Source organism: Triplophysa rosa, linkage group LG15 (genome assembly GCF_024868665.1).
Source record: "Triplophysa rosa linkage group LG15, Trosa_1v2, whole genome shotgun sequence".
Lineage (NCBI taxonomy): Eukaryota > Metazoa > Chordata > Actinopteri > Cypriniformes > Nemacheilidae > Triplophysa > Triplophysa rosa.
In genome coordinates this window covers 1,348,525-1,373,457 of record NC_079904.1, presented here as the reverse complement: position 1 = coordinate 1,373,457, position 24,933 = coordinate 1,348,525, and the positions used below count along the sequence as shown (strand labels likewise).

General features: G+C 38.4%; 3 protein-coding genes across 4 annotated transcripts; 2 read left to right on the top strand and 1 right to left on the bottom strand.

Moving 5' to 3' along the window:
* The first annotated feature begins 566 nt into the window (after positions 1 to 566).
* On the top strand, positions 567 to 4,946 carry riox1 (ribosomal oxygenase 1). 2 transcript variants are annotated; one of them, XR_008964464.1, is made up of 15 exons: positions 567 to 706; positions 1,361 to 1,498; positions 1,571 to 1,722; positions 2,060 to 2,159; positions 2,266 to 2,379; positions 2,601 to 2,707; positions 2,803 to 2,910; positions 3,047 to 3,081; positions 3,171 to 3,349; positions 3,492 to 3,596; positions 3,883 to 4,024; positions 4,212 to 4,332; positions 4,509 to 4,608; positions 4,689 to 4,768; positions 4,860 to 4,946. XR_008964464.1 is itself a non-coding variant. In XM_057353867.1 (15 exons), the coding sequence occupies exons 1-15, from the start codon at positions 599 to 601 to the stop codon at positions 4,926 to 4,928; spliced, it is 1,665 nt and encodes a 554-aa protein (XP_057209850.1). In that variant the 5' UTR covers positions 567 to 598; the 3' UTR covers positions 4,929 to 4,946. The 2 variants fall into 2 exon arrangements, 1 of the variants encoding a protein (XP_057209850.1); XM_057353867.1 differs by having other exon boundaries at positions 4,682 to 4,768.
* A 332-nt stretch (positions 4,947 to 5,278) lies between these two features.
* LOC130566410 (NADH dehydrogenase [ubiquinone] 1 beta subcomplex subunit 1-like) lies at positions 5,279 to 6,364 on the bottom strand. Its single transcript, XM_057353868.1, has 3 exons — positions 6,271 to 6,364; positions 5,537 to 5,681; positions 5,279 to 5,445 (listed from the first exon to the last, which is right to left on the bottom strand). Exons 2-3 carry the CDS (start codon positions 5,674 to 5,676, stop codon positions 5,409 to 5,411), a joined length of 177 nt encoding a protein of 58 aa, XP_057209851.1. The 5' UTR covers positions 5,677 to 5,681; positions 6,271 to 6,364; the 3' UTR covers positions 5,279 to 5,408.
* A 448-nt stretch (positions 6,365 to 6,812) lies between these two features.
* On the top strand, positions 6,813 to 12,351 carry cpsf2 (cleavage and polyadenylation specific factor 2). Its single transcript, XM_057352879.1, has 15 exons — positions 6,813 to 6,968; positions 7,669 to 7,837; positions 7,912 to 8,071; positions 8,181 to 8,286; positions 8,374 to 8,503; positions 8,597 to 8,712; positions 8,930 to 9,117; positions 9,204 to 9,494; positions 9,598 to 9,698; positions 9,941 to 10,144; positions 10,658 to 10,810; positions 11,031 to 11,256; positions 11,346 to 11,660; positions 11,747 to 11,881; positions 12,066 to 12,351. The coding sequence occupies exons 2-15, from the start codon at positions 7,689 to 7,691 to the stop codon at positions 12,156 to 12,158; spliced, it is 2,367 nt and encodes a 788-aa protein (XP_057208862.1). The 5' UTR covers positions 6,813 to 6,968; positions 7,669 to 7,688; the 3' UTR covers positions 12,159 to 12,351.
* The last annotated feature ends 12,582 nt before the right edge of the window (positions 12,352 to 24,933 follow it).

Sequence of the window (24,933 nt, the reverse complement as noted above, 5' to 3'; positions counted from 1 at the left end):
CATATCCACATATATTTTTTTTTAAATATTTTATATATTTTATGGCCTTTATCACCAGGACACGTTGCCCTAATAAGGCATAAAAATTAACCACTTCTTTGTTTATTATGATGCAAAATTAAGAGTTTCTGATTTCAGTTATTTTGTTATATTGATTAATTTTTGCAGTGCACGTGAGGGTTAGAGTTGGTTTAGTTGTAGATTTAGGGTCAGAATATACAATTTGTACAGTATAAATATCTTTATGGAAAAATAGAAACACAACATGTGTATGTGTGGGGGGGTTCTCAGTTTCGGTTGTCTCAAAACCTGAAGATCATACTGGGATCTGCTCTATAATTTAGCATTCTCCCTCTACTCTTATTTCTTTCAGCACAGTAAAAAGTAGGCCTATAATTAAAATGCTAAAATAAAGTCACGTGATATATTTTTATCTGTTCAACATGTAAATATACAAATTTGCTATAAAACTCTAAACACACTTCATGTCAATATTGTGGATAAAGCAGGTGTGTGTGCTCATCCACTCCTGTAGGTGGCGGTAAGCGCGCAGTCTGATTGCATTGACTCCTGCAGAAGAAAACATCTCACGCGTTTCATGTGTGCTATGTGTGCGCAGTTTAATATACAAGCCATGGAAAGGAAACATATGTCCGCGTTTTCTATTTATCAGTCAGTATCAGGGACAACAACACCAGCGGTGCAGGTATGAATGTTCGATATGAAAATATATCATTTGTTTGCATGCGAAGCCTCTTAAAGGGACATCGACCCTAACATCAATTAAAAGTCAATTCCATATTAAAGTATAAATGTAAAATATACGTCAGAAATAGAGTTTGCAGTTTAAACATATTGTGTAAAAGATCTGTTATCTCTTGGTGGGACCATGGTATTCTTTGAGTAACGTTACCGTGTAAATAGCATGAGCATGAGGGCTGGAAGTTTTAGGGATGTAACAATACAAAAATCTCACCGTGCGATAATACCTCGATACAGACTCCACGGCACGACATTTATTGCAATATTTAAAATGACATATGATGACTTGGAAACGTGCCACAAGCATCTTTTTTCGTTATCCTCTAATCATAACTGTTGCTTAGAGGTATGAGTTATAGTATGAGATGGGTCAAATGACCTAAAAATCCCTTTTATAAAATAAAATAATTGCACCAGATGGACCTTGACAAAGGTAACTTCTATCATTTTCTCTAACTTTCTATATGTTAGGCCCGGAAAACCTATCGTTTTATACAGTCATGTGACCACGATAATATTGAGACAATTTTGCTATTTGCGATAACACGATATCGATCATATTGTTACATCCCTTGTAAGTTTACTTTCTGTTTTGCAGGCTGTGTCCCCCCCAGCAAAGAAACCCAAAAAGAAAGAGAATGCCATGCATTCCAACAAGAAAACAAATCAACAGAAAAGAGGGAAAGCTGTGAAATCCAGCGGAAAGCCCAGCAGCAGTGATAAAGCTCAAGGCGAGGTGAGTGTTTGACTCTTATACACCAGTGTCAGTGGAGATGTTGAAGCTCATGTGTTTGATGTGGTTTTCCAGGAGTCCTGTGTGACCGAATGCAGGGAAGGATTCAACAATCCAGCTCTTCACACGCTTCTGACAGATCTAGCAAAGGTCAACAACAGCAGAGAGAGAGCCAATAGACTTTTCCAGTGGCTTATTCATCCAGTTCAAGCCAAAAGCTTCTTCAGGTCAACACACGCAAATTTCTTTAAAAAAAGATAATTTAGTATGTTTTATAAGCGATTCAGTTTACGAGGACACAGGAAGTGTCCCCTTTAACCATGTTTACGTTGTTATACACATGTCATTACACAGATTTGTGTCCTCGTAAACCATGTTTGCAAGCACATACACACACACACACACACACACAGCTCACAATAGATGCTTGAAATCATTACAATTTTATTGGTCTTGAAGAAAAGTTTTACTTTAAATATGACCCTGACATTTCTTGACAATTTAGATGATGAAGTGTCTTACAAGTTACTTTGGAATAAGAAACTAATTCTTCCCAAATTATAGGGATAACTGGGAGAAGAAACCGATTTTAATCCAACGACAGAATCCAGACTATTTCAAAGGACTCTTTTCAACAGCAGAGTTTGACCTCATTTTAAGAAATGTAAGTCATTTCTGCTCCGTGATTTGATCTCTGGGTTATGTTTTGATGGAAACAGATGAAGGGTTTAGGAGTATATGGTTGTCAGACGTAAAGGTTATGTGTTCAGGAAAATGTTCAGTATGGAGTGAATTTAGATGTGACGAGCTACACGAACGGCAAAAGAGAGACGCACAATCCTCCAGGAAGAGCTTTACCCTATACAGTCTGGGACTTTTATGAGGTACAGAATCTGTCGACCCTGCTTTCCTTCCTACAGTTTGCTTTACAGTAAATAAAAGATGACAATAATATAACATTCTTTACTGTTAGTCACATAGGAGATATATATTGTTGATGTGTAAACATTGCTGAAGTTGTCATTACTTTACAATCAGTAGATATGAATATGAAACGTGATGTTTCGGTGTTGCTTCACAGATGTTATTGTTTGTTTGTTGTCAGAGCGGTTGTTCAATCAGAATGCTCAATCCTCAAGCTTTCTCCTCCGCCGTTTGGCAAGTGCTGTCTATTCTTCAGGAGACGTTTGGCAGTATGGTGGGAGCAAACACGTATGTGACAATCATTTAATCAGATTCCTTTGCTTTACGGATTTGATTTCTCATCGAAAAGGTTTTGTTCTGTTGGCATTGACTGTGGTTTTCAGATATCTGACGCCGCCGGGGACGCAGGGTTTTGCTCCACACTATGATGATATTGAAGCGTTTGTAGTGCAACTGGAGGGTAAAAAACACTGGAGGGTGTACAAACCTCGGTGAGTTCTATATTCATGATATTCTTTATTAATGGGGCTAAGGTGCCCAAATACATTTTAGGCCCACAGTATCTTGGTGAGATAAATGAGATTAGGGGCTGTAATAACTAGTAGCACCTGGTTTTCCATCCCACAGTTCTGAAGATGAAGTGTTGCCCCTGGTGTCCAGCCGTAAGGACACAATCTTTAGTTTCATACAAGGAGATTTTATTTTAGTATTATTTGTGTCCCGAGTCATTCTCTGTGTTGTTTTCTTCAAGCTAATTTCAGTCAGGCAGAGATCGGGCAGCCCATCATGGACGTGGTGCTGGAAGCGGGAGATCTGCTGTATTTTCCACGTGGTTTCATTCATCAGGGAGACTGTCTGCCAGATGCCCATTCACTGCACATCACCGTCTCCTCGTACCAGAGGAACAGCTGGGGAGATCTGATGCTGAAGGTACATCTCGGCTGGACAATGTCTCCACTCTCTTATTAAAGAATTAAAATATTGACATTAAGTGTCTTTCTCGGAAACGATAATGTCCTGGAAGGTTCTTTGTGAGATTCACTTCAGAAGTGTGCGTTTATTTGATGAGCAGTTAATGCCGGCAGCCATGGAGATCGCCATGGAGGAAGATGTTGAGTTCAGGAGGGGGTTACCGCTCGATTATCTTCAGTACATGGGAGTTCAGCACTCTGAGAAGGTATTTGTCGTTGTTTGATGGTATTTGTGTTGATGCGTATCTCCTACTGTTCGGCCTCCACCGTGTTAAACTGAAGTTGTTCATGCAACTTCACGCAAGCTTGAGTTGCTATCTGTTTGCACATTCCTGCTCATGTAAATATTTACAGTTTATCATAGACTATACAGTATATACCTTTAACTTTATATTATTTATATTTTCCGTCTTTGGAGCTGACCTAACCTAAATTTCACTGCTGGTATGTGACCAATAAAAATCTTGAATCTTGAATCATGCCTGCGAACAGGAAGATCCACGGCGAGATAAATTCATGGCACACGTTCAGGGTCTGACGAAGAAACTGGCTCATTTTGCACCGATAGATGCGGCTGTGGATCAGAAGGCCAGAGATTTCTTGCACGACTGTCTTCCTCCTATGCTGACCGCAGGTCAGTTCCACACAAACAATCCAGAATTAAATCAGTATTATAAGTATTATAACTAAAGACAGCGAAGGTAAAAAAAATGTGTTTGTACTATTGGCTGTATTAGGGTAGAAATCCAGTGATGTGTGGTCATTCCTGAATATCATGTCAAATGTTGTTTCAGTCATAAATCATTGTTGGTGTTTTGTAGAGGAACAGGCCAGCAGTGTGTATGGTGCTCCTGCCCGGTGGAGAGATGGAGAGGCTCTTGATGTGGCTGTTCAGATAAAGGGTCAAACTCAAATCAGACTCGTGCGTGCTGGAGCTGCCAGGTAACAGTCAGATCCTTCCTTTAGTGGTTTCTACTGCAGCGTACATTTGTATTCTATATACATTGAATATAAATTGTGAATATTTTGTGTATTTGTGAACGTTGATGTTATTATACTAAGTGTTTGTAGATTTGTATGAGTATGGGGTTTTGTTGGAATAATTTTTGTCTCTACAGATTGTGCAGTGATGGGGACAATGTGTTGCTTTGTTACACTACAGAGAACTCTAGAGTTTACCATAAAGAACAACCCAAGAGTTTCAAGATACAAGCAGAGGTGAATGTAAACTTCTTGAATTACTTCATTTTTGATGTTTTTTTGAACACTTGACTGATTTTTTTTATGTCAGCACATAGATGCCGTGGAACTTCTGATTCATTCATATCCTAAGTTCATTACTGTGGCCAGTTTACCGTGCGACAAAGCGGCAGCAAAGGTACTACATAGATAAATCATTTTTAAACTGAAAAACGTTTAATACAATTATTTATTATGATCAGTTTGGAAGACTTATTTTATTTTTACAGGCATCACTGGCCGAGCTGCTCTTTGAGAAAGGACTGATTCACACTGCCAAACCTTTGACTGCTGAATAAAAATACTGTTCTGTATCACACCGTTGTTATTTGTTCAGATCTTTATGAAATCTTAAAGTTCATGTACTTTTGTACAGAAAAATATGAATACTTTTGCAGTGATTAGATTCTCTCAGTTTATTCATTTAAATACTGAAAGACTAAAAGAAGTAGATTTGGAAAATGCCTCAAGGAAGATCTTTGTGGATATTGATCAGTTTATGGTGGAATGTTAAACTACACTAACTCTCCCTAAATATTGTTTGCAGCAGGTGAAGAAATGAGCGATGTGGGATGTTGATTACAAGGTTTTATTGATGCTGTAATCAACATGTAATGGCATAGCATCTGTAAATAAAAACCACAAGGAATTAAGAGAACTAAATGCAAAATTTATTGTCATCATGCTTGGAATCAGAGACAAAGTGGCTGAACAGACAGTACAAACATACTGACAATTTAGGGGTCAGAGGGTCAAATAAATATCACTGCAGGGCAATCTCACTTCCAGGTGTACTGCTCGCCCGGTTTCAGTTCCCTGAAATTCCAAAGATATACATTAGGGAATATCATTTACTAAGATGTACCGTTACTGAAACATCTTCATGTGATGTACCGAGTCAGATCACCTGCTGTATAAAGCACTCTTGTTTCTGAATGCTGTGAGTTTCTGATCGTTCCATCTGTCCAGATAAACGCCGACAACAAAACCCAGTGGAACCAAAATATTGACCCAATGTTCACGGATCGCTGCTGCAAAGTTCACCATGATGCCTGTTCGGAAAGAAAAGATACTTTTTCCATTGACAATTAAGTATTTTTTTATTTCAACAGAAGAAATGAGACATTTACCATTTCACCATTTAAGTAAAGTGCAGTGAGAGACATTGTATGATCAAAGCAACTGAACACACTTCTTTGCCATGTCTAGTTAATTTTTAATGGTTCTGCGGTTTGACAAATGAACCTTTAAAATTAAATTCTCCAAATAATCTCTCGATAATATGAGGTCATAAAACTGGCATGCATAACAGAAAAATAAAGAAATGCTGTTTTTAATACAGTAAGGAGTAAGTTACAGCATGTCACTATCTATCTGTCCAAACACAGTAAACTAGTTTGCTAAATCAAGTCTAAAGCAAAACAATTTGCAATATAAACGATTATATTAATAACGTGTTATGTTGGGCTGAAGGTGACTGACCGTACTGGGCCCGAAAGTATATCTGCTACTAAACACGCGATTTCACCTCATTCTTTATAAAAAAAATCCCATTACAAACATCTCTCTAAACTAAATGTTCCCCATTGAGCGTTATAATGTCTGTGTTAATGGAATAAATATGCATTTTATCACACTTACCGTCTGACTCCTCTGTGTTATTAGCACAGCAGCGTTAGCATTAGCATTAGGGGTTGGAGGGCACTGGACGAAACCAACTATCAACGCTCGGGGGAGAACTGAAACTCAAAACCAATTACATATTTTTTTAAACAGTTAAAAGGTATTTTGACTAAATATCTAAAAAATTAAATTAAATAAAACGGAGGAATATAACCTGGGGTTTCCATGCCACACACATAAGCATTACTGTATCATTTCTATAACGTTAATTAAAAGACGTGAATTTTCGGGTAAGTATTTTTGCAGTTTTACCACCTCATATTAACACTTTAAATAAAAAAGTGTGTTTATCTCTATTTGTTGCTGCGCCGGCCGATCAATGACGATGTATGGCATCAAAATTCCTGCAAAAACGATTTTGATAGTAAAACTCTCTTAATTAAACGATAAGCACGGTTATTATACGTTAACTACAAAAGCAAATTTATTTATAACTTACCTGCCACTTGCAAACTATTGTTATTTTTGCTCAGTTTCAAAACATCCCTTTAGTCGGTGAGTGGAAGAGTCCGGTGGTGTGACGTCGCAGTTATGGCGCTGGTCTCATGCCGCAAGTGTCCAGTTTAACTATGAGTTAGAGATGATTTTTCATCGTTTACAGCATTTTATCGTTAAAAAAAACGCCTGGAAAAGAAAAGTGACACAACGAGATACGGGTAAGAATAGTTTTATTTAAACATGTTTCATCCTTTTTATAAATCTGTTGCCTTATTCTGCACTGCTTGTGTTGAATGAGTTTGATGAGGAGAAAATGTAGATTATACGTTAATATTAAATGCATATTATCATTAAATCATGGTCTAGATGAGAGCTCATAATAATAAGTCTGCATGGTGTGTTTTGAATGTAATGAATGAGGAAAAGTGTTTTCGTGTACCATTTAATTTCCTTTATTTTCTTGTATAATCTGCAGTAAAATTCCTAAATACTATAAAGTTTGTGAACCTTAGTATAGTATTTACTATGCTTCATAAATTTCCTGTAGATAACACTGCAGAATACTACAGTACATTAAAAGTTAAGTGATAACTACAATTTTCTACAGTAGTTGATATATTAAATACTACAGAATTGTTCATGTGGGATTACTGGAGTAAATTCAGCCGCTGTAAATAATCGGGGGGATTTAGTTACATCTGGACACGTTTTGGTCATCTCAATGTCAATACGTGTCCCAGTAGATGTGAATTCTTACAGCAGATGTTTTTCTGGTGTCCTTTGTCTAGTGCATGTGTCCACCAGCTTCCAAACCACAACACGTGCTGATGATGTCAGGAGAAAAATGTGAAAACAAAATTAAAACATTGTCGTCATCATGTTAAAACGCGCTGTTGTGTGTTATGTTCTTCCTCGCAGTGTGACCGTCAGAAATCAGAATGACGTCCATCATCAAACTGACGGCTCTGTCCGGCGTACAGGAGGAATCTGCTCTGTGTTACCTGTTACAGGTGGATGAGTTTCGCTTCCTGCTGGACTGTGGCTGGGATGAGAGTTTCTCCATGGACATCATAGATTCCCTGAAGCGGTACGAGATGATCCGAGCACCTTGGACCTCTTTCCACGTGTCATGCGTTTGATTTTCGGTTCCGTCTCTCTCAGGTATGTGCATCAGGTGGACGCGGTGCTGCTCTCTCACCCTGATCATCTGCACCTGGGAGCTTTGCCGTACGCTGTGGGTAAACTGGGACTCAACTGCACCATCTACGCCACAATCCCTGTCTACAAGATGGGCCAGATGTTCATGTACGATCTCTATCAGGTGAGAAAGATCTTCACAGGTTCATTGATGACTCGGCATACGGCACTACGAATTCCAGCAATTTTTGATGTTAATTATAAAAATGTTAATAGCTTGTTCAATGTCGTAGTCCCGTCACAACACTGAAGATTTTAGCCTCTTCACGCTAGACGATGTAGATACAGCATTTGACAAAATCCAGCAGTTGAAATACTCGCAGATCATCAACCTGAAAGGTAAGACTCGTACTGTAACTAGATTCAATTCTCTGTTGTGGTGTTCTGTTTGGTCTGGAGTCTTGATCATGATTTGGAATCGAACAGGCAAAGGTCACGGTCTGTCCATCACCCCGCTGCCTGCCGGTCACATGATCGGTGGCACTATCTGGAAAATCGTGAAAGATGGAGAGGAGGAGATTGTGTATGCTGTGGATTTCAACCACAAGAGGGAGATGTGAGTAGGAAAAATGTAAATGGAGAAAGTGTGCAAATCATATTAAAAGTGAAGTTCGCTCAAAAATGATGTCACTGTTGTGTTCGATGTCAGTCATCTGAACGGTTGCTCGCTGGAGTCGATCAGCAGGCCGTCTCTCCTCATCACCGACTCCTTCAACGCCGCATACGTGCAGCCTCGCAGGAAACAGCGCGACGAGCAACTGCTCAGTAAGAGAAATCCTATTTCAAGTTTAAAGGTGTAATGATCAAGATGACTTTTCTATGTTCAGATCGTTCGCACGCAAGCCATTTGTAGTTTTCGGAAGCATGAAATCACAACATTTGACGTGACCATTGGTGTGAGTGACTGTATCTGATTATCCAGCCAATTACGAGTGCGGGATTTCGCTTCATTTGCACGTGTGTGTATACATATCATCCTCAGCTAATGTCTTGGAGACGCTCCGCGGTGACGGGAACGTGTTGATCGCTGTGGACACCGCGGGGAGAGTGCTGGAGCTGGCACAGCTCCTGGATCAGATCTGGAGGACCAAAGACGCAGGGTTAGGCGTCTACTCGCTCGCCCTGCTCAATAACGTCAGCTACAATGTGGTGGAGTTCTCAAAGTCTCAGGTCACTTTTCATTTGAATAATAGCTCACTATAGCTTCAGCGGGAAGCGGCGTGATCACTCACTGTGATCTTCACGTTCTCTCGCAGGTGGAGTGGATGAGCGATAAACTCATGCGGTGCTTCGAGGACAAACGCAACAACCCCTTCCAGTTCCGTCACCTCTCCCTCTGTCACAGTCTGGCAGATCTGTCCCGCGTGCCGAGCCCGAAGGTGGTTCTGTGCAGCCAGCCAGACCTGGAGTCCGGTTTCTCACGAGAGCTCTTCATTCAGTGGTGCCAGGACGCGAGAAACTCGGTGATCCTCACGTACAGGACCACGCCGGGAACTCTGGGACGCTACCTCATCGATAACCCGGGAGAGAAGAGGATTGAGCTGGAGGTCAGGAGGAAGATATGAGACCAGGCAGCGGTCATTTTACTTGCCAAATACTTGAGAATTGTGATGTTTAACAAGGTTTTCTATTTGTTTTGAACTAAACCAGATAAGAAAACGCTGCAGACTGGAGGGTCGTGAACTGGAGGAGTACGCGGAGAAAGAAAAGATGAAGAAAGAAGCTGCCAAGAAACTGGAGCAGGCGAAAGAGTGAGTGACTGGGTTTGCTAATGAAATACTGTGGGACTTTTATGTTTATTAGTGATGTTCATTTTTTCTCTACAAATCTGATTGAATAAGTGACACATTTCAACATTGTATTGCTGCGGTTTGGATCTCAGCGATATTGCACGATGAATTATTCTGCGAGGAGTTGGCCACGTTAGGATGCCTGCTTTGGGTGGCGTCACGTTAAATGTAAGGATTAGTAACAGCATAGCATTGATGTTCAGGGAGGATCTGGACTCGAGCGATGAAAGCGACATGGACGATGACCTGGAACAGCCTGCCGTAGTGAAGACCAAACATCACGATCTGATGATGAAAGGAGAGGGAGGCAGGAAGGGCAGCTTCTTCAAACAGGCCAAAAAATCCTACCCCATGTTTCCCACACACGAGGAGAGGATTAAATGGGACGAGTATGGAGAAATCATCAGGTGAGTGTCAAAAGCGACTTTTTTGTTTTCCTGTACAGCACTGTGGTGTTACGTCAAAGAACACTATGGTATTATGTCTGAACAGATATAGAAATACTGTGAAACTTTATGCAAGGGTCGGTTTCAGTGTACAGAAGGATTTGATGCTGACTTTGGCTTCCCTTAAACATGATATTCTGTCATCATTTACTCACCCTGTCGTCATTTCAAACCTGTTTGACTTTCTTTCTTCTGCAGAACACAAAAGAAGATATTTTGATAAATGTTGGCAACCAAAAACCATTGGTCCCCATTGGACGCAAAACCAATGCAAGTCAATGGGGACCAACGGCTTTCTGTCACCGGCATTCTTCAAAATATCTTCTTTTGTGTTCTGCAGTAGAAAGAAATGACAACAGGGAGAGCAAACGATGACAGAATCTTTATTTTGAAGGTGAACTATTCCTTTAAGAATCGCTATTCACTTTTCGCCTGTTTATTGAGTGATCTGTGCATCATGACCTTTGACTCCAGGCCGGAGGAGTTTCTGGTTCCTGAACTTCAAGCCACTGAAGACGAGAAGAGCAAGCTGGAGTTTGGATTGACCAACGGAGACGAGCCGATGGAGCAGGACCTGTCCGACGTGCCCACCAAATGCAACAGCATCACACAAACGTTAGACATCAGGTGAGCACCTCGGAGCTCATAAAACCCCCATGCCCTCCCCAATATGGCGGTGCTGTGATGTACATTTCTGCGAACAATGCGACATCTGCGTGTGTTTATGATATGACCTCGGCTACAACTGGAACGGTTTAATCGGGTTTAAAAAAGACAATTCGGGGATTATGTGTAGCTTTGGATAAAAGCATAAATGTGAACCATTATCTTCTGCTGTGACCCTCAGAGCTCGAGTCACGTACATCGACTACGAGGGCCGATCTGACGGCGACTCCATTAAGAAGATTATAAACCAGATGAAACCCCGACAGCTGATCATCGTTCACGGTCCCCCCGAGGACAGTCAGGATCTGGCTGAGTCCTGTAAGGCCTTCAGTGGAAAAGACATCAAAGTTTACACCCCCAAACTTCAAGAGACCGTGGACGCCACCAGCGAAACACACATTTACCAGGTGACGCTTCCCTCTTCTCTGTGTTGAAGTAGTTGGTTTTCCAGCGATGAGTGATTGTCAACGTGTGGTTTTGTTCATGTGTCGGGCAGGTGAGGCTGAAGGACGCGCTGGTCAGCTCTCTGCAGTTCTGTAGAGCCAAAGACACAGAGCTGGCCTGGATCGACGGCGTCCTGGACATGCGTGTGGAGAAAGTGGACACGGGGGTTGTCGCGGAGGTCGGGGATGTGAAGGATGACGGGGAGGACGGCGATCCGGCCATGGAAGTGACGACGTCAGACCTGACGACTGAACCCAGCAGCGTGGCTAACCAGCGCGCCATGAAGACCCTGTTTGGAGAGGACGAGCGAGAGATCTCGGAGGAGAGTGATGTCATACCCACGCTGGAACCGCTGCCTGTTCAGGAAGTGAGCGAGAGAGATAAAAACATCGCACTACTCGCTTCATCATCATCATCATCGTGTTTTTTTAACATCGTGCTTTTTTCTCACAGGTGTCAGGTCATCAGTCTGTGTTCATCAACGAACCGCGGCTGTCGGACTTTAAACAGGTTCTTCTGCGTGAAGGGATCCAGGCGGAGTTTGTGGGAGGAGTTCTGGTGTGTAATAATCTGGTGGCCGTGAGGAGAGTAAGTGATTTGAGATTACAGCATCTATAAAGTGTCTGTTGTGATGCTCCTCGAGTTTGGCTGACCAAAGCTGATCCCAGACCTGTCTTTACACAACATTTGAATATATTTGTCATCTGAATTGCATGGAATTTAGAACAAAATCTATTTTATTGTCATTATTTTCTCTCTCTCTCTCTCTCAGACGGAGGCTGGTCGAATCTGTCTAGAGGGCTGTCACTGTGATGATTATTACAGGATCCGTCAGCTGTTGTATCAGCAGTACGCCGTCATTTAGTTCCTCTCGTTCTCATCGGGACTCCAGCTTTTCATTTTTTTTCACTTTGTAGCTTTATAGATTGTGTATATTTAATTGTTTTCCCAAGTGAGGAGGCCTGTCCGGACTGTAGATTTTGTTCAGAACTGCTCAACGCGAAGAAATGGATTTTTCACACTTTCGTTGGTTCACTGATAAATTTCTGTTTACGTAACTATCGTTGTGTCAGTGTGGGTTTGTGCGTTTACATGCAGACTTCTGTCTAAAACTTAAGGCTGCGTTTGAAGCAGAACACAATACAGAGCGTACACACGTGTGTTATGAATTCACGCAGTTCGTTATGCAAAGAAATTGGATGTTGAACGTAATGTTGCCGTGATCAGCGCCATACCAGTTCAGTAAAAGACCATTCAAAGACAATGTTTGCGATCTATATTAATAAGAATAACTTATGATAGAAAAAATAACTTTCTTCTGTAGAACCCAAAAAGAGATATTTTGAGAAATGTCTCAGTGGTTTTGTGTTCGTACAATGGAAGTCAACAGGGTTCAGTGTTGTTTGGTTGTCAACATTCTTCAAAATATTTTTTGTGTTCTGAAGAAGGAAGAAACTCATACAGGTTTGGAATGACATGAGAGTGAAACGTGCAATGAAGATGACATCATTGTTTATTTTCCCTTCACATATATTGTTCTTCAGGTCATCTTCGAGTGATCAAGTGTTATATTCCTACACTTAAAAAAAAAAGGTTCTTCACAGCAATGCCATAGAAGAACTTTCTTCGAAGATCTCTTTCTTACCTTTTTATAATCCGAAGAACCATTTTTGCCTTTTTTGAAACAGAAAGGTTCTTCAGATGTTAAAGGTTCTTTATGGAACCAAAAGGTTCTTCTATGGCATCAAAGAACATTTTGAAGCACCTTTTTTAGGAGTGTAAGTATATCCAGCACAGTAATCTTTACGCCCTCTAACACGGTGAAACCAGTTCATTCTTTGCCATTCTAGCTCAATTGCTAGATCATTGTTTTCAGCATAAAGGTCATGGGTTTGATCCCAGTGAACACGCATCCAGATGAAATAAGCTTTCCAAATGCATAAATGTACACATAATTTTGATCTCTTTGCAGTATAATGCATCTTACAGTTTGTTATTCTGATGATAAGAACACCTGAAGGTTCCACATTGGGTTTCAGTTTTTCCCAGTTATGTGACGTGTTCTTTTACTCGTGTGCTGTTGTGTAACAACAGTTCTTGAACAAACGTTTGATGTGTAGACTTCACACAGCTGATTTAACTGTCTAACTCCCATTTAAGATGATTTTACATTTGATCTATTCATTCTGAAATCAGAGCTCTAGTCATAGTATAGATTCTCATTCCTCTTCCTCCAAACTTCCTAGTTGACTCTGTATGTTCAGGTATCATGGTGTTCTCTGGACGTCTGTCAAACCAAAAACCTGTAGACAGATGTTGAAGCGTGACCCATCACACCAAAGAACATGGTCTTACAGACCCACAGTTCAACAGGGTCGAGCGTTACACCCCCTGAATGACACCTGACAACAGCCATTAAAAATCAGTTGAGGCCAGCTAATGACAGTGGTGTAAAGTATTGGAGTAAATGTACTTAGTTACTTTACTTAAGTATCTTTTTGGCTACTTTGTAGTTGTACTGAGTATTAAAGATATTAGCAACTTTTACTCTCTACTTAACTACATTTTTGAACAAGTATATGTACTCTTTACTCCACTACATTTGTAATGACTAATGCAATTACACATTACATTTTGCATGCCACCTATCTTATAATTAATATTGCCATTCACAGGGCATTGAAGGTACTACAATCTTGTGGATTTTGCCATAAATTACAAAAACTTGTCAACATGGCTTCTTTATATGAATATGAGTGCAGTATCAGGTAGATGTCAATCGCTGGCGGTTTATACATGGTTAGCCCTTACCCGCTATTTCTACAGTAATATATTGGCAACACTCTTGCCAGCTAGTTACTGTAGGTCACACATCTACAAAAGCTCTTATTTTTAAAACTAACTCTTCCTAAATGTGCTCTAAACATGTTTGCTCAAAATTTGACCATATGGTGGGACTATTGCCATGAAGTGATGTAAACCAGTAAAAAGAATGTATAGTATTTCAATTTTCAAAAGTGCTCTCACACTATATAGACAAAATATTAACCTATAGAATGAGTCGGACACAGAGAAATGAACAATCCACATATGAATCTCAACAATGGTGACAATCAACTGAACAGCTTCATGCTGCAATGCATGCTGGGTACATAGTACAAAACTCATTCATGATTGTTTGTCACCATTGATGAGGTTTGTATGTCAAGTGTCTAACTGTGTCTCAATTGCAAAGAAAGATTTTCTGACAGAGATCTTTCCATTATAACATGTAATCACTTTACCAAACATATCTTAATAAATCTTAAATGCTATATTATTATTATTTAATGATTGAATTCTTTCAGATGTATCTTCAGTTACTAAGCAAACATAAAGTTGCGGTTCCTGTAAAGTCCCTTTCAGTGTTATTGTATAAGTGTACATTTTAAAGCTACAAGAAAGTCAAAGAGTCCAACCAAAGCAAACACTGATCGCCATAATGGTGACTTAAAACATAATTGAACCACTATGAACTAGAGTTAAATCTCAATAAGATCTTACACAGATGACAGAAATAAAGTGAAAGTGGTGTCTGTAATATGTGAAGATGTTATTGATGTTTGTGTTTAATTCTCCTCTGGTGAAATCTTGACAGATTTATTGTGTTCATCTGTTATTTACACTTGTTCATCTAAGACTGTGTGACTTAAGTGCGTTAATAGATTCTTTAATAATGTATCTTCAAACAGCCATTGCAGTAGTTTACTGTAAAACACCTACAGTAACTAGCTGGCAACAGTGTTGCCAATATATTACTGTAGAAATGGCAGGTAAGGGCTAACAGTGTATGTGAAATGAGGACATGACTGCAGCTGGCGATGAGGCCCAAACCAGCATGTCCAGTGCAAAAAGGCTTTGACTTTAATTCTACTTAACATTATTTTATTTATCCGTTATATTGAAGAGACCTTTTTGAAGGAATTTGGTTTACTTATGAGCAATTGAGCTTAAATGAGACTTAGGGTGTTTGTAATAGATGTAGGTTATGGTGTCTACCATGATTTGTTGCAATTTTGAGGTGTTCAGTCTTATTATGATTTAAGAAAATAAATGCGATTGCTCTCCTCACAAATCAACTGTTTCTAGTTTTTAACTGACGTGTCTCTTAAGTGTTGAGGACTAGTGCTTCTTTGAGCCTACATTCAGTTGAGTAAAATACTCAAGTACTGTTAAAATCAGATACTCTAAGACTTTTACTCAAGTCGTTTTGGAATTGGTGACTTGTAACTTGTAATGGAGTAATTTTCACTGCAAGGTATCTGTACTTTTACTTAAGTATGGTTTTCAGGTACTCTTTACACCTCTGGCTAATGACGGCGTATTTTCAATAAGATATATCGTATAAGCGGTATCGAAATGGATGAATAGGCTTTTATTTACTTGGAAGTAAGCAGTTGGCAGAGGCTTTTTTCCAAAGCAAGTTGTGGTTTTCTAGGATTCAAACCCATGACTAACAATGCTGTACCAACTGAGCTTCAGAGTACACTTATTTTTATGAGTATCACTTAAAGACGTTTGTTTAAAACGATTTATAATGTTTATCGTAACTGTTATTTAAAATGATTTATAATGTTTATCGTAACTGTTATTTAAAATGATTTATAATGTTTATCGTAACTGTTATTATTGCACATACTGTATGCGCCCCTGGACAACAAAATCTTAAGGGTCAATTTTTCGAAATTGAGATTTTGACGTAATCTGAAAGCTGAATAAATGAGCTTTCCGTTGGTATATGGTTTGTTAGAATAGTTCAATATTTGGCTGAGATACAACTATTTAAAAGTCTGGAATCTGAGAGTGTAAAAAAAATCGAAATATTGAGAAAATGGCCTTTGAAGTTGATAATCAGAGGCGCTGTGGCAGGCCGTTGCTAAGATGAAACAGGTTTGTTTTAACACTCTCTTTTGGCTAATGGCGTTGTGGAGAGTAGATAAACCCCAAAGCAGAAATTCTAAACTTTACATAGAAACCAAACTTGATGGGTAATTCCCAAAGAGCGTCAGCAGCAAGTGAAGTTTGTAGGCGTGTTCTCGGCCATTTTTGCTCCCAATTTTGCTGCATCCACTCATAAAAATAAAGTTTTTATATATTTACAGTTGGAAATTGACAAAATATCTTCATTGAACTTGATCTTTACTTAATCTGCTTATGATATTTGGCATCAAAGAAAAATCGATAATTTTGACCCACACAATGTATTTTTGGCGATTACTCAAAATGTTCTCGTGCTACTTAAGACTGGTTTTCCCTGTTGACAAAAACAGCATATACTGGTTTGCTAGTTTGTGCTGGTTTATGGTCATGTGCTGGTTTAAGATGGTCAAACCAGCATCAAAACATACCTAACCCAGCATATGCTGGTTTCTTCAACAGGGTTGTGGTCCAGGGTCACATATGTATAAACTGAGCAAACCCTTGAAGAATGAAACTTCTACACTCGTCTCACCAGGGCTGGACTGGGAAGAAAAATGTGTCGTTGTGTTGATTCTGTTATCGTGTTGTGATTATGTAGTTGTGTGTCTGCGTGTGATTATGTGTTTGTGTTTTGATTATGTGTGGTTGTGTTGATTCTGTTATCGTGTTGTGATTATGTAGTTGTGTGTCTGCGTGTGATGATGTGTTTGTGTTTTGATTATGTGTGGTTGTGTTGATTCTGTTATCGTGTTGTGATTATGTAGTTGTGTGTGATGATGTGTTTGTGTTTTGATTATGTGTGATTGTGTTGTGTTGCTTGTGTGATTGCGTTGTGATGATCTCGCTATATGATTATGTGTGTTTGTGTTTTGTTGTGTGACTGTGTTTTGATTACTTTGTGATTGAGTTGTGTTGATTTTGTGATTGTGTTGTGATGATCTTGCTATGATTTGTGGTGTGACTGTGTTTGTATTTTGATTATCATGTGATTGTGTTGTGTTGATTGTGTGAGTGTGTTTGTGTGTGATGATGTGTTTTGATTATGTGTGAATGTGCTGTGTGATTGTGTGTCTGTATGTGATGATGTGTTTGTGTTTTGATTATGTGTGATGATTGTGTTGTGTGTTTTGATTATTGTGTGATTGTGTTTTGATGATCTTGCTATGATTTGTAGTGTGACTGTGTTTGTATTTTGATTATCATGTGATTGTGTTGTGATTATCTTGCTATGATTTGTTGTGTGACTATGTTTGTATTTTGATTGTTTTGTGATTGTGTGTTTGTGTGTGATGATGTGTTTTGATTGTGTATGAATGTGCTGTGATTATGTTGTTGTGTGTCTGTGTATGATGATGTGTTTGTGTTTTAAACATATCTGATGATTGTGTTGTGTGTTTGTGTTTTGATTATGTGTGACTGTGTTGGGATTCTCGTTTGATTGCTACGTGGTGATTTGTGTTTGTATTTGATTGTTTTGTTTGTGTTATAATTGATGTGTGATTTTCTCTGTGATGTTGTGTGTTTGTGTGGTGTTGTGTGTTTGCCCGAAGTGTCGCTCTGATTTCAGCTCCGGTTAGCAGAATAAAATCTTGTTCAAATTCTTTGTCACCTCTTTCATCACACCAGTAGGACTGTGTGGACACACAAGGAACACAACATGCACACATGAGGTAAATCCATGAACTAAAATGGATTCTGTTCTGTTGTGGAGAGACTCAAAACGTAACACAACATATAAAAGTGTTAAAGTCGCTGATCATTTTCACTGTTTGAATATTGCAGATACTCAAGCACACATTTGTTCCCAAGACAATGAACATTTCAGCAGTGAACCGAGCTGTCAGAAGAACAAATGATGTTACAATATGAGAACACAGTGCATTGTGGGTAAGGTGACACTGTCATTTTTCTGCCGGAGAGAAAGATGCAGCGGGGCAGATATCAGATGACATTCAATGCAAAACTAAATCAAAACCAAATATGAACCATATGTTTGTATCTATCGCACAAAATGAATGCACGAACAATAAATATTGATCTGAGTATAAATGATTTTATTATCTGGTCTTTGTTGTTTCACAGATAATCTCACACTCATGACCACATGACAAACTTTAGATGACAAACCGCATGTTCTGAGCATTTGATCAAGATGAGAAAAAGCTTCAGTTGAACAGCATCGGATGTGAGTTTGATAGGAGGTTCTGTGATGCATGAGCCACAGATCCATCACAACAACTGAATCACATCGATCATGTTTAGCTGCTTCTTGTGAAGTTTTGTGTGTGATTTATCCAGTGCTGTTGTCTCAATCTAATGACTGTACAGTATATTTCGCACGTTGAAGGCGTTTTAAAACAGATGTTCAAGAGAAAACACAATCTTACTGTGGTGATATTATCATGTTTTGATATGGTACAGAATGATTGCTATATTCACGTATCATGAACTGGGATCTGTGAACTATTCAGTTCATTTCAAATTCATTTATATAGTGCTTTTTACATTTTTACAATAGAGAAAAACAGTATAGAAATAAGAAAAATAAATGTGAAAACATCTGTTACCAAAATAATGGTGTTATTGCAAATATTCCATCAGATGAACATTAGCACTTCTACCTGAAAGGAAGCCTTTTATTAACTCTTAAAATCACTTTACATTTTTCTTTGGACATTTTTCGTGAAAAGGGATTTTGACAAGTCTGACATAAAATTGGGCAATGTTTTTTTTCTGTAAGATTTCTATCTTAAAGGTACAGTTCAGCCAAAATTAAAATAATTTCCTTTTATCATTCACTCATCCTCATGTCACTCCAAACCTGCATGACATTTGTGATATTTTGAAGAGCGTTGATAACCAAACAACACTGAACCCCACACTGTAAAACCCGATGAGTTAGTTCAACTTAAACCATTTAAGGAAACCGATTGCCTTGAATGGTTTAAGTTTATTAACTCAAACAATTTAAGCATAAAAAATTATTTGATTTGAGTACAAGTAACTCAAGTATTTATTGTTAAAGTAACTTGGATAAAGTTCATTGTACTAATTCCATTCAGTTAATAGGACTCAAAACCAGTAAGTATGTTACACTTATATGCAGCATTTATCTAAACTTGCTTAAAATGTGTTAACAGAATTAATCTGAATAAAGTAAGAACAATTTAAGTATTAACATTTGAATAAAGATGATTAATTTAAGTTGAATTTACGGTTTCCTTCTGCTAAATCAAATTATTACATTCTAGTTCTGACAACTTCAAACTTTGTTGTGGCTACTTACTTCATTTGAGGAAACCGATTGCCTTAAACCATTTAAGTTGTATTAACTCATTACAAACAAACACACATCTGACAATACTTAAACGATTTATTTAGTTGAATCCTCTCAACTGAATACACAACATTTCAATGTGTACAACTCCAGGAACAAACTGTACTAATCTACACTTACTTTTATATTTATCTAACCTTAAATAAGTCACTCAAATCATCAACAAATAAATCTTTTTTCATCCATTTCACTCATCAGCTTCTTTTGTTAATATTTTGGACACTAAGGACTATGATCTGTGGGCTCCGTCACACTACAATAAAATAATTCTGCATAGTCCATTGTATTGTAAAGTTACCTGCTGGTTCAAGGTTCAAAAAAAGTCTACCAAGTTTCCCATATACATGTGCAATTTATGTGGTACCATATAAACTATCATGTACATTTTAATAGCTGCTTTAATTGCCGATTTAACTACAATAATGATGCCAGCGATACTAGAAAGCCTTCCTGGAGCAGATGCACCTTGCAGGAGAGGGGAACAATTTGGGGGAGGAGGCAATGCAAAACTAATAAAGCATGTAGTTGAGCTTGCTGTGGCCTTCAACATTGATATTATGCTCGATTATTATTACACTGCCTCTACCCCAAACTTTTCCCCTCTCCTGCAAGCAGCAGGTTATTGTATTCATACCCAACAGTTAAGGCACATCTATTTACTCTAATTACCTGATTTAGAACACTTTGTTCAATTTTATGTTTTGATACCTTTGTGCACCCCTGAGTAACAGTGTCCATAATGTTACACAATGAAGCTGGTGAATAAATATCATTCACATTTATGTGTACAATGAAACATGCGGAAAGTGTGAATAACTCACATAATACACAAACCTATTGTAGAAAAAACTATGATATCAAACTAACTAGAATAGAACTAGAATCAACAATCCTTGTTCAGTGATGCACAGTATCTGTTTAAACACAAAATCAGAATAGAAAAGAACTGAGGGGTCATTAGTTCACTGTACGCAAATTATTATCAGCAGTAAAATGCCCCGAAGTTTCTCACTCGTTTAACTATTTTAGGCTTGCAAGCTAAAACAAAAACATGCTGACCTATAACAACAAAACCTGTTTCACCTGTGTCAATTTACTCCAGCTCATTTCTCAAGGCCTGTAACTTAGGTTTGAGCTGCTTTCTCCCATCATCAAGATTCAGGAGGACCACCTGGATGAACTCAAAGAAGCCACTGAGCTTCTCAGGGTAGCTCAAATGGAGAGCGTAGATCAGTCCAAACAAAATGACAAGTGAATCTGTCCAAGATCTGTGAGCCATTACAACTTGATTCTCGAGGACGATAGACATGGTGAGTTTCAAAGGGAACTCCTGCAGGAACCTTATCTTCATTCACTACTGCCACCAGAGCCACTGCCCCTGGGTTGCTTCCAACTCATCCTGAAAAGGGAACACATGTTCAGTGTTTTCAGTGTATTTGGACAAATCATTAAACTTAAAAAAGACTAATGATATAAAAGAAAACATTATGTCATCATCACTGCTTAATGCAATAGTCAAATAGAAGCAATATCAATAAAAAGGTAAATATGTTCCATGTATTAGTTCTGAAATGTGGTGTTACACTGTACTAACATCTTATACCAAACTGAGAATACAAGATTTAGGGAAGATCGTCACCCTTAATTTCTCCTTCCATATGATGAGGAGAGAGTTTGAGTCTGTGTCTTCACTTGTTACTAAGTTTTTCTCAAAATATCAGACGTGTATCTGAATCTTATACCTGAATCTTTGTAGTACTAATAGTAAAAAATTGTTAAAGACACAATAGACACACAGCAGAAGGCAGTTTATAATTTCATGTTCATCAGTGATTTTTCTTTGAAAAGTATATGAAGGTATTGAGCTATGGATATTGGTAAAGGAGAATAGAAAAATACCTTGCATGTTTTGAAGACCTCTGTTGAATCCTCCTTTAAATACAGCGGCTGGCCGGCCAGGGCTGCTGTTCTAGCTGCAGTGATGTTTTTGTCCTGTTCCACAAACAAAAAGGTATGCACAGGGGGGTGTTAGGGTCTGCTCCTCACATTCAACAGCAATGTAATGCATTAAAAATATTCTTACCTGTTCCTCATATGCCATCAAAACATCTTCCATCTTCTCGCCAAAACTTCCAGTCTTCCTCTTCTTGTAGAGTTTTAGCAGCTGAGGTAAAAGTACTAAATGTACACATGCAGCTGTTATGCAGGCATGGTAAAGGTGAAACTGTGGAATACTGGCCATGGTAGAGTCTGTAATGTCTCAATAACTGCACTTTTAAGGCACTGGAAAAAACACACAATTTGCATTTCCACATGTTTTATACCTGTCAAAACACCAGAGTACAGTAAAGCAAATTTAAGTCAGGCCAGTAAGCATGTTTTTGTTTCTGTTCATGGCTTTAATTTACTATTACTCTTTTCACCTATCGAATGAAGAGGGTTTTCTTGTCAACTTCACTTTTCAATCCCTGAGACCTTACATGTATATGTGAAGAAACTAAAATATTTTCATGGTTATTCTCTTTAATATGGTGATTAGCTGTTCCCTCATTGCGCGCTTCAAAATTAACCTGACGTCAGCTAACCGAAATAAAAACAGCACGTTACTCTAGTTTGAAAAGCATGGGGATATTAGCTAACAAGCTAACGAACTATAGTTGCTTTATATATTTTTACACTTTTAACATACTGACGTTACTACAGCTTTACTCGACGAACGAGTTTGACCGCGACTACAGTAACGTTAACGTTTTGAATGTTTTTTTTTAAAGCAGAATGAGGTGTGCTTGCAAGCTAATGCTATCGTTTCCACAACTCAGTAACTTGGCAAGTTTCACACAACGCGCTTTTATATTTTAACAGCATGTAAAGCAGTGATAAAATAATAGCTTACCTTACCTCGTATGCAAAACAACAACGTCGACAAATACATGAAAAAGACACACAGCAGCGGTCATCCGTAGCTTCTCCGCTAATTGAAGCTGCTTATAATTGAACACGTTTCATTGAGTGCAGCAGGTCCGAACTTATAAGCAGGTCCAAATAAAGTTTAAGTCAGCAACAATTCTTAATTGTGTTAAAATTAGTTCAGTGCCACCCTCCAAAAGAAAAATGTGTGAAACCCCAAATTATTCCAATTACGTATTTAAAAAATCAACAAATCTTTACATTAGACAATCTGGAAACATGAACTGATTGTATTTTTTATTTGAAAATGTTAGACAATAAATCAATTATCTTAGTGTTTCTGTGGATCAACTAATGTAATTACTGCTGTAATTAAGTTATTAACAATATATTGTGATGGACAATTTAGGCATCATTAAGAATTATTTGGATACACTGTAATAAAAACAAAAAATCCTAAACTATATAGCTCTATATTACTGTGGGACTTAGATTTGTGTAATGGTATAAAGCCAACTTTTAAAGAATGAGTGAATGGAACAAGCTGGAACTAAATCAACAATACTTAAAATACTACACAAATTTAAATGCACTCAAACCAATTGAGTTATTACTTCAACAATTCATCTTTGAGTTAGGTTAAATTCATGGGAATGAGTGACTCCAAAATTTTTTGAGATTTGAGTTATATAAACTTACTTCTTTTAGTAAGATACGCTGTTAGGTTTGACTTCCATTGTACGAACACAAACGTTTACAGAGACATTTTTCAAAATATATTCTTTTGTGTTCCATCGAAGAAAATGTCAGGTTTTGAACCACAAGTGGGGGAATAAATGACGTCAGAATGATTTGGGTGAACTATCCCTTCATGGATGCTTGAGGCTCTTTTTAAAGATAAATTAAAGTAGATTTTTTTGTCAGTAAAACTTTGGCAGTAACATTGAGGACAGAGAACAAAAGAAGCCTGCATTAACACACTGATGTCAGCTGGATGAAAGGTTTGAAGTGGGGGACATTTTTCTGCCTACTTACTTTCACATCACGAGTTTGCATATTAAAACGAGTAGGCCGTTTTGGATCAGCGTCTCCACTTAACACCTTTAGAGTTTTCTGTGTTATAAAAAAATCTGTAAGCACAGCAGAAATCAGACAAGAGACTCGTTCTTCTCTTCTGTGAACATGACGGTGAACAGATGAAGCTGCGCTGTGAGTCAGTGTTAAAGTCATCATGAAATTAAAAATGATCATTCTAATTGTTTTACACAGTGGTTAAGTATTCATTATAAATGATGTATCCGTGCACATCATTATTATTTTTAAAATCCATTTTCACTTGTAATCGCTAATCAAAAACGTAAACCTCGTGCCGTCTCGAAACGACTTCTCATTACTTCTGGTCAGGAGGAATGGCGTGAGGGCGGGGCTGCAATGACTGACAGATTGCAAACGCGCGTTAAAATCTTTCACCTTTTCACGATCCAATCAGTTGTCGGTGGATGAAATCAAGTCCCGCCCTTCATTTTTTCCCTCATTTCAGAAGTCGTTTCCTGTCGGATCTTCGGCGCCGCATCAAGTCGAACAAGCCTATTCGCTACGTCCGTTTCATGCCGACTTTAAAGTCCCAGTGAAATAAAAAATGACCATTCTTGTTTTTTTCATGGAATATTGTAGCGTTTATAGTAAATAACTTATCAAGGTGGGTCCTTTTCTTTTTAAATTCATGCGCCCTCATAATCTTCAATTAAAATCTGAAAATGCACTTCAGCCCTGAAATGACAATCCATCCCAAATTACGTAAATTAGACGGCTTGGCCAGATCAGAGCCATTGAGAGAGAGAGAGTTCTGCCAACGGAAGTCCAAAACGCTGGAGCGTCACGTGATTCACGGAGCCTTCAGATAGTTCCAGGAAGTTATGTTTTCTCTTTAAATGCTTTATTCTTTCATTTTTTTATTCATTAAATGGCTTTCGTCTTTAAATGGGTTAGAAGTTTACCTCAGTTGGTCTGTTTAGTCGCAGCTCCATGCGTAACTAGTAACTTCCGGGAACTATTGAAACTGTGAAAAACCTTTTCACTCGGAAGTGTCTCAGAATACGGAAGTAAAAACGATCCCAACTTCCGGTTCACGGGGACTTTAAAGGTGAATGGCTACAGGTCTGAGGGTTTATATTCGTTAGCATTCATTAGCGCACACGCTCTGATATCTTTATTCCTGCAACATCACTGTAAATCTGAGTTTTAAGATTACTCTTAGAATGGTAGAATGGTAAATCAATGGTATCAGTGCATATTATTTTACAGATTTTGCCTTATAGTCTTCTATCACACTGTACACTAATGTGCGCCTCTGAATTCACTTTCCTTATCTGCTGGACCGCACAACTTTAGTTTATCTGTATAACTAATATGTTGATGGTCATTGTGTTCATCTCAG

Excerpts from the sequence above, each read along its gene's own strand:
- riox1 (XM_057353867.1), top strand. The coding sequence starts at position 599 with ATGTGTGCTATGTGTGCGCAGTTTAATATACAAGCCATGGAAAGGAAA. Across the intron at positions 2,911-3,046 it reads TGGAGGGTGTACAAACCTCG|TTCTGAAGATGAAGTGTTGC; the intron begins GTGAGTTCTATA and ends TCCATCCCACAG. Across the intron at positions 3,350-3,491 it reads GGGGAGATCTGATGCTGAAG|TTAATGCCGGCAGCCATGGA; the intron begins GTACATCTCGGC and ends TTTGATGAGCAG.
- LOC130566410 (XM_057353868.1), bottom strand. The coding sequence starts at position 5,676 with ATGGTGAACTTTGCAGCAGCGATCCGTGAACATTGGGTCAATATTTTG. Across the intron at positions 5,446-5,536 it reads AAGAGTGCTTTATACAGCAG|GGAACTGAAACCGGGCGAGC; the intron begins GTGATCTGACTC and ends TTGGAATTTCAG.
- cpsf2 (XM_057352879.1), top strand. The coding sequence starts at position 7,689 with ATGACGTCCATCATCAAACTGACGGCTCTGTCCGGCGTACAGGAGGAA. Across the intron at positions 8,504-8,596 it reads TTCAACCACAAGAGGGAGAT|TCATCTGAACGGTTGCTCGC; the intron begins GTGAGTAGGAAA and ends GTTCGATGTCAG. Across the intron at positions 11,257-11,345 it reads GCGAAACACACATTTACCAG|GTGAGGCTGAAGGACGCGCT; the intron begins GTGACGCTTCCC and ends TGTGTCGGGCAG.